The following is a 20,634-nucleotide window of genomic DNA, read 5'->3' as shown; positions in this document are numbered from 1 at the left end:
TAGAACAATTTATTGTAAGCTCATCTCTGTGAAGTCATTGCAGTTTGTGCGTTGCACCGGTCGCACACTTCGTGTGTTCTATTGAGCAGCTCTGTGTGCAGCTTCAGGCGTCTGTTTCCCGTAGATACAGGGTGAATGAAAGATAACGAGGCTGCTGCTGCTGCTGATGATGAACTTTGACTCCACTCCACTGAGTCCACTCCATAACTTGTATCCTCCTCTTTACTCTGTTGGGCCACTCTAAAGGGAACAGGGCTCCAAACACACACACACACACACACACACACACACACACACACACACACTATGGAGAGGAAGTACTGTTTCTGACAAAGCGAGGAGTCCGCAGACAGAGCGCTCAGTGTGTTTGGAGAGTGTCAGAGTGCATGTCAAGTGTGGATTGCTGCTTTTGTTGCTTTTGTGCATGGCGTGTGGAGATGTTTGGATACCTGTTGTGTGTTTTTATGCGTGCCGACGACTGACAACTTTTCAGTGACATGTTTTGCATGTGATAGTCTTGTAAACGCAGGACAGGATCGGACAGCAGAGCCCGAAGCGGTGATGCTCTTTATGATTTCTTGTGGATTGGCCAGTTTGTGTGTCATTTCAGTGAGTTTTGTGTTGGTGAAATGATGTGCCGGGGTGTCTGCTTGTTGACCTGTTTGTGTGTTTATGGTCAGGTGTGTGAGGGTGCGCATCTGGCAGTGTGTGCATGAGCGCACGTGTGTGTCGGGGCAATGTACCGGCGTTCGCCATGTGCCAGAGGAAGGGTTCATTTTGACTTTAGTGAGGAAGTCATCAGGAAGCTTCATGCCAACAACCACGGCCTTGCTTACAGGTTAGGACACACACACACGCACGTACACACGAAACTCCTCATGATGATATGTAAGTCTTAACTCCTCCCCTTGCTTTGTGGTATCCTGTAAATGTCTCTTACTTCTCGTTTCCCATTTTACAATGCCCAAGCTTTTCTTATTAGAATTATGCATCTGATGGAATGTCGTGTGTTTGAGTGAGAAAGAAGATCCTGAAGAAAGAAATGGTGAAATATTGCTTTTCTACAGTGGCCACCAAACCCACAATGATGCCGGTTTGATTCTAAATTCTGGGAACAGGATTTCGCGATCTTGTTTTTTTTGGTGAAGTGAGATAAAGTGGAACCTGAGCTGTTTTATCAGAGGTTTGCCCTCTGCAGGTCTGACCCTGTCGGCAGTACAGTTGAAGTCTCTAATCTTCAATAACACAGATGACATTGGCGGGTGTCACTACCAGAGACTAGTTCAGAGTAGCTTTTTAAACTCTTTCGCTGTGGCTGAAAGAGCTCAATGCCCTTCTGCTAAAGAAAACACAAAAAAATAAACATATTTTTGAAACGGTGATTTCGTGACGCTTGAAACATCCAAGCTGGGGTATTCGCTTCATTATCATAGTGCTATTTACCATGACAGTCTGTGTCTCAGGATGTCTCTGTGTGACTTGATTGTAGGTTAATATTATATATTACCTTATTTAAATTATTCACTTACTTACTAAGTTTTTGACAGGATGCTCCTTGATTTTATCTGATGGTTTTTCTCAAGCTGCAGGGTGACCATGAAGTTAAGTAGCAGAGGGAGGGCTGGGAATGACCGGCAGTGATGCTGATTGTATTCGGAGGAGAAATAAAACAGCGTGAAGAAGTAGGTCGAGCCTCACCCCAGGAGCACTCTGGGTATACTGGCTCAGCTGGAAACCTGAGAGTGCTTCGGACTGGTGCAATATTTAAGGGACATTATGCAATGTAATTGAGCAAAAATTGAGAACAAACACAACAACATTAAGAGACGTCTGAGAGACTGGAATAGCGTCTCTCTCCGAATGACATCACACTTCATCGGTTTTTAAAATAAAAATGCACAACATACTAAAGTTTCCTGAGCAGTTTTACTGTGTACTATGATCTGTGGTCACTATTAGATTCTCTAATGTGTGCAAATATTGACTTATTTAACCTTTAAAACAAATAGTCCAAGTCATGGTTTTGTAATCATGGAAGTGTGGAGACACGGCGCCCAAGCGATGGTTCCACACGTGTGACTGAGGGTTTCCTGTGGAAAGTTCTGGGCTGAAGACAGTACACAGATGGTGTACTGTAGTACAACGCACGATCCAGCCACTTACACAGGTAGATGAGGCTGTGTGAATAATTACTTCCCGACTCCTGATGTTGGCCTTACAAATGCATGTGCTCTTGTTTGTACGTAACCTACAGCTCATGTACACCCGGGTGCCTTAGCTGCCATAGGGCACGCACCAATTTGCCTGTACGCCAGGGAGTGTTTGTCATATGCCCTGCTGGGACAGATAATCTCTAGGAGAGATGGGTTTAACCAAATGTTTGGACAGCGATCCGGATTCCTATGACATAACAGCAAAGACCACATTGTTTGGCCGGTGCCGCCGAGTCCACCGTTTTATTTGCTGTACTTGTTGGGACAGAAATGACCTTGACTGAGATCCATGTGAGGTATTTTGGAGGACTTAGTTGTAGTACTCTCATGTTTAAAAGCAAAATTGTTACTTCCTGGGAGCACCAGATAAATAACGACATTCTACGTCATTTATTAAGTTCACTAACTGTTAGCTGCTTTTTGTTCACCAACCTGTTTACAGTCTATGATTTTGAAACAGTTTTTATTGCTTCCATGCCCATGGGTGGGGCGCAGCGCTGTGAGTGTGCATTTGTGGTTCAGGAGCATTTTGCTAATTGTTTACTTAAAAGTCTAAGCTGTTGTCATGGAGGCAGATACCCCGGGGGGAGAAAAAACAAATATTGGAATGGCTCATGAGTCTGTTGCGATCTTTGTGGTGTGGCCTTTTGATTTCTAAATTTCCTGCCAACCTTTAAATTAGATGCTGTCAGCTGTGAAGTGGGTTTGAGGATGATTTAATTCACGATAATGAGAAGGATGAGAAAAAGTGATTACATTCCTTTTAAATCTTCTACATACAGTAAGCAAGAGCAGCCAAGCAGGTTTTGGCCATCGAATGTCAGAGTTACACTTTGTTCACTTTACCTCTTAAGTACTGAAAGAGTGAGGAACAATTCTTAAAATTGAAATCATCTAATGAGATTTATAGGGGTGTTAATTCATTGAAAGATGTCACCTTCTGAAAAACATACAATCTTCATAAGCAAAAGTGGGGGGGGGGGGGTCATGTCCCCCCAAGTGGAACGTAAAGGTACTGCAGGTGTACCTCCAGAGGTCATTAATATTTAAAACAAATATTTTGGATTAAAGCGAAAAGAGGGAGTTGTGGAAATGTAAGGATATAAGGGAATATATCTTATACATTTTACACATCATTATTTGTCCATTTTTAGCTTTTGTCCTTTTTTCTTCTTTTCTTTGTATTATTCCTGCAAATTTGATTGTGGGACAATCTGCTCTAACTCATGATACTGTGCTAGTTGGACCCCGGTTTTTCCCGACCCTGAACAGCCCATCTTTGCTGTGCAATAGCTGGAAACTGAATCAGCATGCACTGAGGGCGAGCGTCTGCGTGTTTGTGTTCATTTCAGCCTCCAGCCTAAATAAACTGGCTTCCCACCAGACGCTGCGGTTCCTTCTGTGCAGTGTCCTCTGTTTCCCATCTCCTCTACATGAGGATTTGTGTGAAGTTAATATTGCATGAAGGGAAGGAGCCTTTTGCAGTCATTCAGCATCCAAATAAGAGAATGACAAGTATTTTGCACTTGTGGAGGGAAGATGCATCGACTTATTGACCTCAAAACGTAAAGCAATAAACCGTGTGTTGTGCCTCTCTCTCATAGAAAAGGTGGGATAGGCTCCAGCAACAGCCATGACTCGCAAGGTGGATAAAGCAGAGATGAAAACGAATGAATGAAATATTGGCCATTTCTACTGTACATTTTATATACATACTCACTCATGACTCTGCAGTCAGTCTGATTTTTCGGTTTTTTAAGCCACTTAATGTAAGCATTGGTAGAATTGCTCATTTACGGGAGAGTAAATTGCAATTCAAGTGTGTGCTGAAGAAATAATATTTAAAGCGTGGCTAACACAAGGACAAACAGGAGGTGTTGCCATGGCACCTCTGTTTGCACAATTTGGCAGACAAATGGTGACTGGTTTCCACCTCATCATAACACACAGGAAGAAAGAGATTAATTCAAAGCATAAGAATGTCCTCTGGTCCTCTGGCCCTCTGTCCATGGAACCAAAAATCAGTTTCTTCTTGAAAGATTGCAGCAAAAAATAATAATGTGTCTTTCTTTGTATTCATGACTTTCAGAGTTTGGCAAAAAAAAGAGTAAAGGATACTAATACATCTCATAACAAAATGAATCATGTCAGATTATCCTCAGGAGAGGATGTGGAATATTTGTATCCTCACACCTGCACAAGCTTTACCCGTAAATGAGCTTCTAAATGCGGACAGTGACTTCTGTTAAGCTGGAATGACACTATTGTTCTGGAGGGGAGTTATTTCCCAGGAAAATAAGCATTTCACTTTCTGTCTCTGGATGCTCTCAGTTCAGTCTTTTCTTTTACCACACTGTAAGCTTCCTGTGCGTTCGCTTTCAATACACACTTTACACAACATAAGGTCACGATTATTATTTATACATTCTAAAGATCAATTCAATCTAACTGTAAATATATGTGACATCCATCACAAGGAATGCCGCCTCATCACAGGCGTTTTGTTTTAGGGTCAGAGGAAGCACTTCCTGATCGTCTTAGTGAAACATAACACTGTCGGTCTCGCCCACACCAAACCATAGAGATCACAATTGGCTGAAAGCAGTTTCCAAGGCATCAGCTTTCCCATTAGTTCTTAAGAAAGCCATAAATGATATACCATCTGTTTAAAAAAATATATAAACACAAATGAGCGTCATGAAATTTGGGGCCGCCACCATCCCTTTCAACCCCATTTACACATTGACAGATTCCTTACTGCCATCTGAGTTTGACTTTTTATTTTCCTTTGAGCATGGAAGCTCCCAATTGCAATAAAGTATTTGTCCTCAGGTTCTCCAGATTGCTCGGCCATTCCGGAGACCATTAGAGCATTTAGATAAGCATTTTTTGTTTTCTTTGAGTTTCACCCAGAGTTACAAATGCATAACGGAATCATCAGAGGTCTACTTAACAGCTTATGAAGAGCTCTCAACTGCATCACTCGAGCGTCATTTAGAAAACAGAGCTCAGGAAAAAGGCCTAAGTTCAGAACGATTATTATATCATTGGATGTTTGTGACGTATTTTGTTACACATGTTTTTCCAAAGATCAAGAATGGACTTCAAAGATCAAATAGTTCCACACATGTAGACGTTTTGGCTCTCGTCTAATGAGAGTTGCAGCTAATGCTACGCAGGGACACGACGAGACACAAACATTGGCAGCAGTCAGTCTTTTTTTCATTCATTCATGAATGCTTGAGTCTTGTTCCTCTTTATTACTGCTGTTTTCTGAAATTAAAGTATAAAGAGTGATCATTGCATTTTCGAGGCTGAATTGTAAAGGTTTAGTGTCCTTTTTGTCATCCATTTCTTAGCTGGACATGTAAACAACTGTAGGTTATTTAGTATTATTTCTGAATGGGTCTTGGAGGGATTTCCTGGCCCTTTGAAGATGTTTTCCGGTCAAATTTCCTCTGAACTTTGTTTTCCAGGGGGCGAGTGAAAAGCTTTGGACGGTTGAGAGATGTGTGCATTCTGGATGATCAGCATCGCCTGTGCTGGCTCCAGAATTAGCCATCCTTGCACGTGATCGCAGCACACAAAGCAGAGAATTGACCTAAAGGCAGATCAGTCAGGCGCTCAGTGCTTTAGTGTCTGGTGCATATAGTGCAGGCATGCATTAAGGGGCGTAACTTTGATGTCTGTTTATCAGCGCATTCCTGTAACGTGATTAGAAACAGAAAATTGCAGGAAAAGCGAGTGCAAGTTCAGGAGCACAAATACTTTACAAACAACATGGCTGGGTGGATGAACGTAGCCACATAATCCATGCGCAATGCAATGTGATATTTACAGTTCATGAAGCAGACAGTTCCGGAGACCTTCTAGACATCCTCTTATAGGCCTGCCCTTTGGAAAATCCTCTTTCGTAGATGAGCTGATGGGTTTTCCATTCCAGATTTTGTTATAATAAACACACGAGAAGCTGAGTAGGAGCAGCGGGAAAAGAAAAATACACAAGCCTGCTGGACATTCGGCTGCTGCAAAGACAGAAAAAAACCCCTCAACTTTCATGTTTTCATTCCTCCTCTTCCTCCTCCTCTTGAATGCAGGAGCATCTATCTCCCTCCCTTGTCCATCCATGAATGAGCACGGTACACTCTGCATGTCTCTCTGCCCTTCTTTGTCCAGTAGTGTCAATTCCATTCATGACATGTGTGCACATAAGTATGTGTGTGAGTGTGAGATTCTCAGCCATTCTAATCTGTTCACTATTCAAGCCTTGATGTTGTATTTAAGATTTATTTTGGGACAGAATAGGAGCACTTACTTTCATTAATTATATTACCTTATAAGGCCATATCTACTGCGATTAGAAATCCCAACAAAAGACGCCTTGTAGCTTAAAACTGGATACATCCTGCTGCTGGAAATGTTATTTTCCCACTCTTTTATTTCTTTTATGTTTCACATTCCTGCTTCAATGAGAAATTAACATCTAAAATCTTTGCGTTGATCTTTGCTCTCAGTTTCGATGTGGAGAATGGTGCCTCTGCCAGCTGCAGCCCGCTGGATCCCCAGGCCTCCCCCGGCTCTGGCCTGGTCCTCCACACTAACTTCCCTGCTCATAACCAGCGGCGGGAGTCCTTCCTCTACCGCTCTGACAGCGACTATGATCTGTCGCCCAAGTCCATGTCACGAAACTCCTCCATCGCCTCCGAACTGTAAGTAGGAAACGCACGCACAGGATTGTAGCTGGGCAAGGAGGGTTTTATACACAGCATATCGTGGAAGATGCACATCTCATTGAATTCAGCTATTATCACGTTGGCGTTAATATGTGAATATGAACTACTTTGAAAAGCATGATAGATACTTAAGCAGTCCCTGCTATGTATGCACAGAGGGTGTTCGAGTTTAAGGAGTTCAAGGCAAAACAGTGATTTGTAGCCCACAGAGGAGTAGTGCAGTATTTTGTCGTGTCCTTAAGCGCATAAAAATAGGTCTCTTCTCGGGGAACGGGCCTTACAAGGTTACATCATGGAACTAAAGAACCACAAGCCTCTTCTCCCTTTCTGAACTCCATCCCTCTGTTAATTATCGGCGCTGTGAGTAAAGGGAGCCATCGTTTATGGTTCTTATTTGACATGTATGGTTTTTGAACATGAGCACAATCGCAGACAGCACTAAAGTAAGCTTCATTCATACGGCACAGCCTGACCTGTGGTGTGTATCTGATGGTTCTAACCACCTGTCTTCTATGTGGTTTGGCAGACATGGCGATGACCTGATCGTAACGCCTTTTGCTCAGGTAAATATCGTATGGTGTGAAAGTGTTGTGCAATAGTAATGCTGCTTCTATTCACAGATGTTAAATGTAACGGGGGACAGTTTACAATGCTGTAACAGTTTTAGATATAGTTATAGATATATAGAGTGGCTTGTCATAGTCTTTTTTTCATTATTTAATTACTTTTATTTATCATTCTTTCATTTTATACTGAAGGGTCAGTAACTTAGGTAGATATCATTGTATGTATAACTATCTTCTATCCATGCCACACAAAACAAGCAAAGCATTGCTAAAAAATGTGTGATTTTATATGAATTCTATAGAATTACTGATTTAAAGTTGACCATTTGAATGATTATCTGTTCCTCTCTAGGTTCTTGCCAGCCTTCGAAGTGTGAGGAATAACTTTACCGTATTGACCAATGTCCAGTGTGCCTCCAGCAAGTAGGTGTTCATCCGTCAAGACCAAAACACAACCTGGATTGCTTTTTAGCTGATAATATATATGAGCGACATCATTCCTCCACTTCATTATAAGCCCTTATGAGCATCTCCAAAGGGTGTTAAAAATAAGGTCTCCACTTGAAAAATTCCCTTCTGCCAGAATTCAGATTAAATTTCTGACTTTTAATTATCTTTAACTTCACGCAGTTATTCTTACCAAGGAGAAAATACATCAGACTCTAATTAATCCTCTTCGCAACTTTCAAAATAACAAATTCACAAAAACAGCTTTCTGCATGTAGTTCCACCATTTGACCACAGGATGATAGCGTTGAGCTTTAAACAGGTTGAGGTGTGACGTCAGACACTGCAGGTGTTTTCAGCCACTTAAACTGGTTAAGTCTCCAGCACAGACACACACACACACACACACACACACACACATTTAAACTATCCATACTGCAGTGACATCACAAAACAATATTTGAATAATAGCCTTTGCTCTGTAATGAACTGCTCGGTGGCGTTGAGGCACCAACAGACTCACAGATCTCACCCAGGAGGAACATGCCATGCATGCATAAGTATTCGCCCCCCCCCCCCCCCCACCCCCACAGCATTTATGCTGCACTGCTTCATTGATCAGTGTGTTGCGGTTTTTTGTCAAGTATATAGGCGAAGCTGAAAACAAATGAGACACACTCATTGCAAAGCTACTGTTAACACAGGGATCACAATTATATTCAGAAGAGAGTCCAGGAGTACAGCAGCAGCAGCATCGAGGAATAAAAGGTCCTTGAGGATTCATTTTGTAAATTCTATCCTAGTTGACAGAATAATGGGGGGGGGATAACATTTCAGCATTATCATGCCATTGCTGTTCAGCTTTTTACCTGTTTTTCATGCTATTCATGTCTTTTTCTTTTTATTAATAGCATGTTTGCTTGGTTGCTTGGAACAAATACCTTAAATTACCATTATTGTAAAATAATATAATATAATATAATGGGAACCAGGCAAACATTCTCATCTCTGGAGTCTGGATCAGATGATACATTTAAACAAACATGCCATTGTGAACACAGTTCGCTGTACAGTATTGAATGTCACTCTGAAGTCTGTTCTGACCTACATTCAACTGTAACAACTAATAACCACACATAGAACAAGTGATACTAAAGGCACACAAACGACCGTTCAGTCACGGACCGTCTTGTAAAACCACTCTGACCCAATTCCACCGTCCCTGCTGAAATCAAATTAATCGACTCCCGTCGTTATCCTCCGTCACATGATATGAACAAACGATGCCAAAGTCCTGGCCGCATTGTCGCTTCAATTCTACTCACAGGTCATTTAATTTGCTTCATATGGGAAACGCTATCATTACACCCTTTAATTATAAAGTAGAACACACATTTTACTTCATGCAGATGCTGAGATACAAAAAAACCAGGAAGACGCTATACCCAGAACTGATGTTGACGTCAGCTATGATGTCATTCTCAGGCCACAAACCCAACCACGTTGTCCCAGTTGGGACATTTTTTGCTTCATTGTCTTCCCAGGCTTTGAGCCTGTGGGCTATCTCAAAACAAGGAATTTGATGTGTTGGATTAGTGTGATAATGGCATTGCAGCCAAAACCTGCCCTAAAAGGTTGTTTAAAAGGTGGGAAACTTCTCCTGCCACTGGAAGTCAGGAATAAACATGTCAAACTAAAAATACTAATAATTTTTGGATGCAGCCATTTCAACACGCATGATAAGCCGTGAGGGCTTTAGTAGAGTACTTTTTGTTTTACCTTTGGACAGAGCCATACCACCTGTTTTCAGACTTTATGCTACAGAGCTAATGAGCTGTGGGCAGAAGCACTAAATGAGAACATGCTATTGTTTCAGGTGAGCCAGCCCTTTATGCAAACTGCTTTCCTTATGTTTTCATGTCTTTATTTTTTGCAGAAGGTCTCCTGCAGCAACTCAGCCTCCCATCACCAGAGTCTGTCTCCCAGGTAAGAGGCTCAGAGGACGGCCTGCTGTATCTCTGACTCCTGTCAAGCTTCTTCTGACACTGTGCCCCCCCCCCCCCCCCCCCACCCCCCCCATTATTCTACCTCCTTCTCGGCATCTCTCCTTTCATCCTTCATTTGTGAACTTGCTTATGTGGCAACTTTCCCTTTTTTTACCCCCATCTGTCGACAGCTTCAATACTGCCGTCCAGACGGTTTTGTCATCAAGCTCGTTAGCTCGTTAAACAGGCAAATACTGTGCACATGTGAATGCCTGCTCACACACGGCATGGTCTGTTGGGGCTGCTCGCTCAGAGAGAACAACAAATGCTCTCTCTATGTTTAAATAGGAGCAGGTTTCTATGTGGATATACATAGTGTGTGTGTGTGTGTGTGTTGATGGTATTTGTGCATTGTGAGGTGAGATGGAGGATCAGATATTTATCCACTTTTAAAATGTATACAAGGAAGAAACTGGGTCGATCAATCAATAAATTAATCACTGTAGTCAATAGAGAGGGTAGTAAGTTCTGTTGATCTCATTAGGTATAATGGGTATTAAATCCTATCTTATCACAATAAAACTATTGATAATAAATGTTTTTTTGCTATTATTATTCCATATTTATTATATTATTTTACTCTATAAATCATTACATAAAAATCATATATACAGTAAATGTTGTTCTTTACTCAGAGTTTATGATTGATAGTTTCTTTATTTTTTCCACCTCCACAATTAATAAGGAATTGTTAACGATTTTTATCCTAAACTGTGCTATTTGTCAACTGTAGAACATCCAGAGCTGAGCTTTAAATTGGGTTCATCATGATCTAATGGTGACAACTTTTCATAACATGAAAAAAATACATATTTTCACTACAGGACCACAATGATGCTTTTAGAGCAGCGAGTGGCGACAACCATCAAGAAACATGTTTTTTGTGAAACCAGCTAAGGTTTAATGTGGCATCAAAGTAGAACCGGTGAAAAATAAACCTTCAGTAAATTCTGCAAAGATACTGTTTGCCATAAAAGAAAAGTAAATTTTCCTTACAGCAGATTTTTAATCAAACTGAAACGCAGAAATTTCCCAAATAACAAGTTTTACATTCAGATTGTCTGCGTGTTTGTGCACGTGTGATGACTATAAACTTAATCATACATGTGTGTGTTGGTATTTTAAGTTAAAGGTGTCTGATTCGCGCGTGTGTGTGTGGGTGTGGGGAGGAGTTCCTGTGGCTCTGATTGACGTCATTGCGCACGTATGTGGCTTCTGTTGACTTCCTGTCAAAGCAGATGGACAGAGTTTTCACTTCCTTCTTCTGAACCACAACTCATCAGGTGCTTTGGGTGTATGCATGTGTGTGTGTGTGTGTGTGTGTGTGCGTGTGTGTGAGTGTGTCTGTGCTACAGGATATGGGGGAATTTGAATGAGGCTCCATAACGTGCATTTTCTTCGTACAGGAAATCATAGTCATGTAATAGTAAACATTTTTATTGCGTCCCTAAGATTAGGATGAAATAAAATAAATTAAAATTAAATTAAATTAAATATTATCCAGCAAAAAACATTCTTATTAAATGTCATTCTGTGCAATATAATTATAAACACAACCAGTGAATGTACATGAAGGTCATACATAAATGTGAGTTCATATTTCATTAAATAACATTTTTTGAATACATTTAGGTTTTTGTGTTCTCATTTGTCTGTCCAATATTTTTTACTATGTTATGATATTTTATAGACCAAATATGTGATTGAGGAAATGGATGATTTATTTTAAGTGTGTACATAAAACATACGTATATAGAGCTATGTATGTAATATTACAATATGATGCGTTTTATATAAGGCTTTTTTTTCTTATTTTGCTTTCTTCACTGCAGACCTCCTGTTCACACGTCTGCAGTCATACCTGTCTCTGACTCTTCCTATTTTTGTATTATTCATTTTCATTTTATGTTTCCTTTTCATTCATCTGTTTCACTCCTTCTCTGTCATTATCCTCACCAGAGAAGGAGGGGAAGGGCAGGAAGTGTGAGGCAGGAAGAGAGGATCAGATTGTTCCTGTTTTGCCCTCTCTAAACTGTTGTAACTTGACAGAAGCTAGGAGGAAATGTGTGTACTGTACATGTGTGCGAGAGTGTTTGTATTAATGTCTGTGTCAGCGTCTTGAGAAAACTAGAATGCAGGGAGACAAAGACCTATTGTCTGACCGACAGACTGCACCAACATGCACATGCTGACATAATGATATGATGTGTAAATACCTAAAATGATTCACAATCACGCTGCACTGCACCCAGAAGGACACACATTAAAGACACACATTTAATTCATCCAGCTCCGCGTACAGACAAATAAACAAAGTAAAGCTAAAACTACAAATGTTTTTTTTTTGGTCCATTCATGAAAAAAAGATCTCTCGATATTCTTTCTTCAATTTTCAGTTTCAATGACAGTGGGATAGACAGTGGGACTATTATATTTAAGAATCAATAGTCATGTTTCGTTTCATTAATAAAGAGATTAAATACATCCAAATAGATTTTTTTTTTTTTTTTGCTCACTATAGATGGGCAAGTTTCTTTTGACAGCGCAGTATGTGTTGTTTCCCTCACAGATTAAGTTGATGTTATGTGGCTTTGAAACGGTTGAGCAGAGGAAGGTCATGGGTACCATTAGCCAAAACAAGCTCTCAGTGTACCTCTATCAGGACGCAGCGACATGCACACCCACTCAGGACTTTAAATAAATACTTTCACACACTATTTAAAGTGTTTTAAACTTGTTTTTTAACCGTGTTATAGAAGTCTGAAGCATCTAGGCCACAATTAAAACATAATGTACCATAGACTATACTTCAAAGTATATATTAGACAGCGTTGAAAGATTCTTTTTGTGGTTTGATTCGATGACAATAAAACATTAGAACACAAAGTGCTGGCAAACATTCAGTGTCAACAGCACGTTCCGCTGAGCAGGCCTCGTGTACCAGGCTGTGTACCATTTATCTGTTGATTTTTCTTACAACCTGAACACGTCAGTTTGCGCATCAGGCTGCACCTATGAACTAATCATAGAGCCGTATGTACTGTTATTTTTACGGTTGTTAGCACATAATGCTTGGCTGTTTTACAGCCACAACACTTACGCACAAAGCACATAGTGTCAAGCCTTATTCTCACATGTAGTTCTTAACGCAGGCATACAATCCAGATCAGATAACGCTGATCATAACTTTAACATCTGAGTAGATTCGTATGCAGAGCTTCCTCTTAAATGTCACATGTGTGGCAACATATCTCAATCGGAATTACCAATATTTCTATCCTCAGATTTTTTCGTGTCGCAACACTTCATTAAACTTAAACTGTGAAAGAGTCGCAGAGACATATTTTTTTTAAATGAAAATCACAAAGATAAATGAGGATTGCAGAAAAATGCCCCGAACATTTCGACATGACACGGTGTTGTGAAAAGAATATCCAGCAGCCCAATGCGGTTCAGGCTTTGATAAGGACAGAACTTGAATTTGTTTCCTTCTCAGACATTCACAGGTAGATTTAACTTTTATGCTTGGGATCCTTGTCTTCCCGCATGAGCCAGTTCTGCTCGACCTTAAACTCACGTGATGTGATGTTCTCCTTGAGAATATTCTGGTGTCATGGCAAGACGTCCTGGCCCTGAAGCAGCAAGGCTTCCCCGCAGCATTGACACCTCTGTGTCGGACTGTGGGGATAATGTTCTTTTTGTGGAATGCTGTTTGGGTTACAGCAAGTGTAACCTAACCCCTGCCTTCCAGACAGCTAAACCTTTGACTCATCAGTCCATGGAATATTGTTCCCTAAGCTCTGAGGGCTCTTTTGAATAGTCGAGCCGTGAATATTTGCCTTTATCGGGCTGAGAAAGTCTTGCAGTTCTTTTGGTTATTTTGGAACCTTTTTTTAAAAAAGACTTCCTGAATGAACTTTTGCCTTGGAACTTCTGGGAAGGTGTGTTTCCAGAAGTGTTCCAACTCTTGTCCTTATGAAGATAGTGAGTCTCTCTTTGGTTCCGTATAGTCCCAGACACTTTCTGATTTTGGTGCTACTGGTGAGACCTACCAGCAGCTTATTTATCTGAAAAGTGCTGTTAGTAATGAGTATTTTGGAGGAAGATAATTGTATACGCTGATGATTTAGGTGTATGATATATGACATCGATCAGAACTTCTCGGGTTGTTTTTCACTTTATTTTAAATGTTGTTTTAAGTCTGAAATCTTACTATGAGATCCAGACAAAAGTAGAGGAAATCAGGTTTCGCACCGCTCTTCCAAAGCAGCTGTTTCGTGTCATGGTGTCATAACAGAGCCAGGAAGTATTCTGTCCCATTCCTACAGCATTTAATGGTGAGAACCTCACAATGGCATGACCTGACTTCCTGCTTGAGTCAACCTCTGTGATGAAATGCTGCCATAGAGGATGTATGCGAGGCGGAGGGGGCTTGAACTCTGCGGACCTTTTCCCAATATGCACCGTGTGTGTGCATGTCTGGACACTCGATTGCGTGGATAGGTGTCAACGAGTTGGCTTTTAAATCCCATTGTGCCTTTCCAATGTGTAAGCGTTTTCATAAGGGGCGATCAGTTAAACATTGTGGGATTGATTTGCTTTTGGCATTCAATAACTGCAAACTAAACTGTGATCTTGGCGTTCACCTGTACCGTACTCGTTGGTGAAAACCAAACCACATTATTTCGGCTGGATAAGATCAATTGCAATTTAGTCACGCTTTCACTCCGACTGGATTCACACAATGGAAACAACATCTACAGTCCTTTTTAGGGCAAGAAACCATCTTTGGTTGATGAGGTAATGTTGTAGCATTGCCTCACAGGCTCAATGTGGCATTAGTCCAAGAAGAGATATTGTGGCAGGACTCGCACCTCTAAATGCCGCAGATGAAGTATCTGCCAAACGATCATTCTGTCTCAAACTCTGTTAAGCACAGAGCAGATTCCATGGCAGTCTGTCCTCTGACTGTGACCTACTACACTCAAAGCAAAGCTTTACACCAACTGATCGTACATAGAAACATAGAAAAATATCCTTGGCTTTGTTTCTTTCCATGTTTGTATTTTTGTCTCTGGCTGTCTAGAGTCACCTGTCCTCTTCCTACTTCCCGCTCCAGGTTTCTTTTATGGCCTCAGCTTTGGCTCGCCGAGCTGTCTGGTGACAGACCCTCGACTATGACGTTATACGAGGGCACTGCAATATCATCCTGTATAAAGGTTTGAGGCCAAATTGTGATTAAATTCCTTTAAAGAACAACAGAATGACTGGACTGGAGGGTTTACACACCTGGAAAGTCAAACAGCTTTATGCATCCAGGAAGAGCGGCGTCTCACTGGGCAGGGTAAGAACGTGAAACCTTAAACAGATAACGTATATGATGGTGAAAAGGTTTGGGTTTCTCTGGCGGGAATTATTTAGACAGCTGGCAGGAAAGGCCGTGATGTCTGTCCCCCTCTGATTTACTGCAAGTGGAGCTCAGCGGTCTGCTTTATCCATGCCTGACCGGGTGTGCTAACAAAGCAAAGTGTTTGTGTGTCGTGCTTTTTGGTGTACGTTCTAACGAAAGAGCTCCTGCCATAACCTAGAATCCAGAATAGCGTGCACGTGCACTTATCTTCTCGCTGAAGCTGTTTAGAGTTAGCATTGGATGAGCTTAAATCGAGCTTTATGGAACCGCTGCAGTCCCGACTGATTTGTTAAGTTAATTCAAGCCAGGTGTTCAACTTGAATCACCGCTTTTCATATCATCCTTTTTTTTTATGGAAGAGGCCTCTGAGGGAGGCCTGGTGTTAATACTGTTTTACCAACACCCTCATGGCTTCTGAGAAACGATATCTCAGTCTCTGCTGATAATTAGATTTATCCTGGACTTTAGACAGCTTTTAGTATCTGGTCTTGATGGCTCTGGAGTCTCCCACCCTTATTCATTTGTGTCGTATGGCTTGCAATACTTTCATTTGTTTATACTGTAAGTTTTTGTCCATTACTACGCAGTGAACAGTGAGTTCATTCAGTGAGTCTTATTATGAGGACCCTGCCGTTTCAGAGGTACTTGACCTCAGGACAAGTATTATCCTCTCTCATCCTCCCACTCTCACTTTAGTGCATCTATTCTCAGATGGATGCATTGTGTTGGGTTTGACTAAGGACAATGATCCATTCGCAGCGGCATCCTCAGATAACTTGTTTACTCTGTAGTCGATGAATAGGATGGCAGCAGATGTGTGTTTATGCCGTGCGCAGTGACCAGTTTATTTTCTGTCTTAAAACACACTTGCAGACTGAAGGAGGATGACTCATGGTTCTGAGACAATCTGGTTTAGGCTAAAGGCCTTACTATCAATCTTCCGCACTCTTTTATACAAATTATTCCTCCTGATGATTTAAAAGCCAACAACGAGTCAGTTGATATAATCTTTGCTTCACATCTTCCATGTTTGACATCAGATAAGCTTTTATTTATGACTCTAAAAGCCACTTGTCTTGTCCACACGTGTAGGAATGCAGCTAGTAAGACTTTAACAAACGCACTGGTTTTGTTTGAAGATACAGGCTGATTAATAGTTAGGTTATTAATATTGTAGATAATAAATTAAAGAGGGTTTGACCTTCATCAGAGGGATGCTTGACTCTTCCCACTGGTTGTACGCGAGTAAAATAGATGCCTTGACATATGTAAATTATCGATACAGTATGCATAAGAGAATGAATCTTTGCTTAATCACTTTGTGGATTTTATTTCTAGAAAAGTGCTATATAAATAAAAATCATATTATTAATGCCTTCCCTGTACCTATTTATATATAATCAAATGTCACTGACCTGCCAACACACACACACTGATGCCTGCTGCTTCGGAGGGGCTTGATCTCAGGTCATGCATTATCCTCTTCAGCCATTCAGTGAGCGCTCCTTTCATTCTCACATCTCTGCTATAGAGTCTATACATAGATGGAGCCTTTGTGTTATGTTGTCTCCTCACAAATTCGAGAGTGTTGATGGAGGACAAAGATCCCTGTATGTCGCGTCCTCAGGCAACACCTCAGTGCTATATAGTGCAGTACTGCAAACATCAATTACGTTTTTTTTTGTAACCTGATACATTTTATGCAAGACAAAGGACAAATATGAATAAGCTAAAGAGTTTAATGCAGCTGAAGCTTACGCCCAACAGTTTACCTTGTAGATAGCCTAGATGGCACCGCCAGTAGACACATATTTAGTCAGCAGCATACACAAAGAAAACTAAATACAACAAGAGTCCGAAGATGAGTATTACTAAACACCTAAGAGTCATCTTTCATCTTTGACTGCTTGTAATAACACCATCGTGCTACTTTGGGTCCAACCCTGTCTTCTCATACAGATCATCACGTGAAGTTGCAAGGATCGCCTGTCATAAGTGTGTGTGTGTGTGTGTGTGTGTGTGTGTGTACTTTTGCATGTTTGCTTTCAGAATTTAGGTGACAAATATCACACCCCTCTTTCAAACCACCCGGCTAACTGCTTTGGTAAGATCTAACAGATTTGTACAAGAGCTGACTCTTGGAGACAAGGTGATGTGTCATCAGTAATATTTTCTGCCACAGCCTCTCTTATAGGTTTTGTCTTACTGGCTATGATATTGGTGTGTGAATGCGTAACAGTGTAACCTCACCAAATTATCAGTACCCTTACTCACAAGCACATCATCAGTCTGTCGGTGAAGGTAAAAAGCCTGTTTTTACTTGTTTTGGAGACCAAGCAGGAGTGAAAACGGAGGTGAGGTCATGGCTCGAGATCCAGTCGGACTCTCATATGCTCTTCATTTCAGTTTCTGTTTTGTCCTTGCTCGTCTCCATGTGGTTGCACAAAGACATAGGAAACTTTTCATACCATGCCAAGATTAAGTAAGTGTAGAGAAATCTCTGATTAAATTAAAAATATTGAAAGATGAACACTGCAGATGTCTTTCATTGTTCAGGTGTTTTGCATTTTACGTGAATATTTGTGATTTGGAATTTTAATCATTTAAAGTCAGGAAATTATTATAGTTTTTTTCCTCTCGTGAAATAAACTTTAAGCAAACATGAAAAAAGAAAAATGCCAACAGATGCCTTTGCAACTTTACCCTTCATGGATCACTGATGTTAATGCATGTTGCAGTAATGTCCGATGTATAATTCATATTGAACATATGCTTTAACTGGTGTCTTAGAATATGTAATTGGAGAAATAAAGACCCATCATTCCTCGTTTACATCATGAGATGTGTTTTAGCCACAAAAAACCTAACAAACCTTTCCCAAAATTGTTACTTAACAAATATTACATTATAACTCATCAGCATTTGTTGCGGAGGCAAGTACAAGTACAAGACTGATGACTGCTTGTCTAAAAATTGACAACTTTTAATTCTAGCTTAATCAAATAAAGTGATGTGATTTCAGAGTGTTCTTTTTCTGCACCATACCTAACAAAATTAATTTAATTAAATAAAAGGCTGTCTTCTTGTCAATCCGCTGAGCCCTGCATTCACCTGAAAGCCTTTTGCAATAGCCTTAAAATTATCTTCTGTCTTTAGTTTATTTCCAGGAATCTTTTCTTTGTAGCTGAAGATTGATTAGTTGGCAGCTGATGCTGAAGCGCTAGAGAAAGACGGAGCGAGGGAGGGAGATATAGTGGGATGTGTATCCCCCACTTGTAGCCTGGAAACTGTTGCATAAGAGCTTTGCTCATTATCACATTGTGATGGAATGACTGATTCATGCGCCACTCATACACACTCTTTGTCCTTTGAAGCCCTCTGTCAGCCCTGCTTTTATTGGCGGCGCGGGTTTAATTTCAGTGATGTGTAAGTTGTTTGGAGGAAAAATCTGTTTCATGAATCAGACGCAATTAACAATGTTGACATGGAAGTTTATTCTAGGATCATGAGCTTGCAAACAACTTGGAAAAAAGAACAGTATAAGGGGCTTGATAAAGCGGAATGATTTGTTTCCATATATGCACATGTGAAAATATATACAGTAATACCTCGGCATACAAGTGCTTTGACATACAAGTGTTCAGACACACGAGCAAACCTGCAAGCAATATTTTGCTCTGAGACATGAGCAACTTCAAAAAATAGCGAGTTTCAAATGCTTGAAGGTAAGGGTCAGAGAGTATCCTGATATTTGAATGTAATAAAGACACCCCAGTACCGAGATTGGTGCCGCATCCTCTGGCTTCTCTCCAAGGGAGGTCCAGAGCTATGATTTTGGGAAAAGGTTGCGCGTGTGTGTGTGTGCGTGTGTGTTATATTGTGTGTCACAATTATCAGATCGTTGACCAGAGAAACATAAATATGGATTTCAAAACCAGTTAAAGGAATGTGTTGGTTATATTAAGAGAGCTCGAGATGTTGCCAGCCTTTTTCTTAATCTGGCCTTGGATTAGCGGGTCTGTAATGACTAATGATGGAAAAAACGAAATTATCATCACTGCTTAGGCAGTTATGTTTTCACTGTTGTTTATTTGTCTGTATATTTGTGGGATTATGCAAAAAAGTACATGAATAATTGTTTCCTTATGGTTAGGCTTGCTATGTTCAGGGTTCTTCATTAATAATGATGGAATAACTACTTTTAAAAATATATTTTAACGAGTCTTTCTTCAATAGAGCTCAGTTTTCCTCACTCTTGCGAAAGCAAGCTAACTGTTTTGGACCCTTCGTCCGTCTGTCTGTAGTCGTCCACGGCTCCAGCCAAGTATGTCATCGTCACTTATTCTACAAGTCATGATGTCATTTAAACTCTTGTTAAAAGTCCTTACACATCAGATATCAAGAGCAAACAGACTCGCGACGGCATCAAAGCTCAAGCATTCCACTCATTATCATCAGTAAATCTAAGCCTGTTAGATTTCCTTGTCATCATGACCACATGTTTCTCATATATTTGCACGCATTTTAAAACAAACTACATTTGGTTCCAGTTCTCTTAATACGTGCATGATGAACCACAAACATGGAGTTTAACTTGTCGTCGTAAATTACTGACAGCAAAGCCTGCATCGCGACTTAGTAAATTAGTTTTGTAAAGTAGTAATTCAACAGTTTTGGACCGTATCTTTTCCATTTTCATTTTATTTTACCCTTATTTTTCCTTTGTAATGGCCTAGCCTTGCTTTGTCTTTCCCTCATCTCGACTGCTGTGATGTCCATGCAAATCATTCTCCACTTGAATACACACTCAAATAGAATTAAAGTATTGATTATCCCTATTTTTTCAACAGGTCTTCAGTTTAATTGTTGTATGTTTTGGAAGTCACTCGGCTAATCCTGCTTGGTGAAATTCCCTCATCTGAACTTTAGTTTCTGGAACACATGCATGTCTCTAGTGAGCAATATACATAAAACGTGGATTAAATATTGTTTGCTCCTGCCCCATGAATAGTGAGGAATGTTATTTTTATTGGGTGATATGTGACTCATAAACAGGTCAGGAATTTTTGCTAGAAAATCAACTCCGAGGATATTTTTTCATTTCCTCCTAGGTTGTTATTTCTAATTGCGATAATAATTTGCATGTTGGTGATTTCAGTTTAAGCTACATTTCTGAAGTAGTTCTAGTTATCCAGTCTAAATGTCTTGCTTGTTCCCGAA

At 40.5% G+C, this 20,634-nt stretch overlaps 1 protein-coding gene across 1 annotated transcript in view; it reads left to right on the top strand.

Annotated features, from left to right (window-relative positions):
• Positions 1–20,634, top strand: part of pde4ba (phosphodiesterase 4B, cAMP-specific a) — a 70,780-nt gene that overhangs the window by 31,225 nt on the left and 18,921 nt on the right. Inside the window, exons 3-6 of the mRNA XM_068743921.1 lie at positions 6,728–6,922; positions 7,473–7,509; positions 7,865–7,935; positions 9,896–9,945. Coding sequence (XP_068600022.1) covers positions 6,728–6,922; positions 7,473–7,509; positions 7,865–7,935; positions 9,896–9,945 — 353 coding nt within the window. The remainder of the gene's footprint in view (positions 1–6,727; positions 6,923–7,472; positions 7,510–7,864; positions 7,936–9,895; positions 9,946–20,634) is intronic.

The sequence above is a fragment of the Brachionichthys hirsutus genome, chromosome 9 (assembly GCF_040956055.1).
Source record: "Brachionichthys hirsutus isolate HB-005 chromosome 9, CSIRO-AGI_Bhir_v1, whole genome shotgun sequence".
NCBI lineage: Eukaryota > Metazoa > Chordata > Actinopteri > Lophiiformes > Brachionichthyidae > Brachionichthys > Brachionichthys hirsutus.
This window is presented reverse-complemented; position numbering and strand designations above follow the sequence as displayed.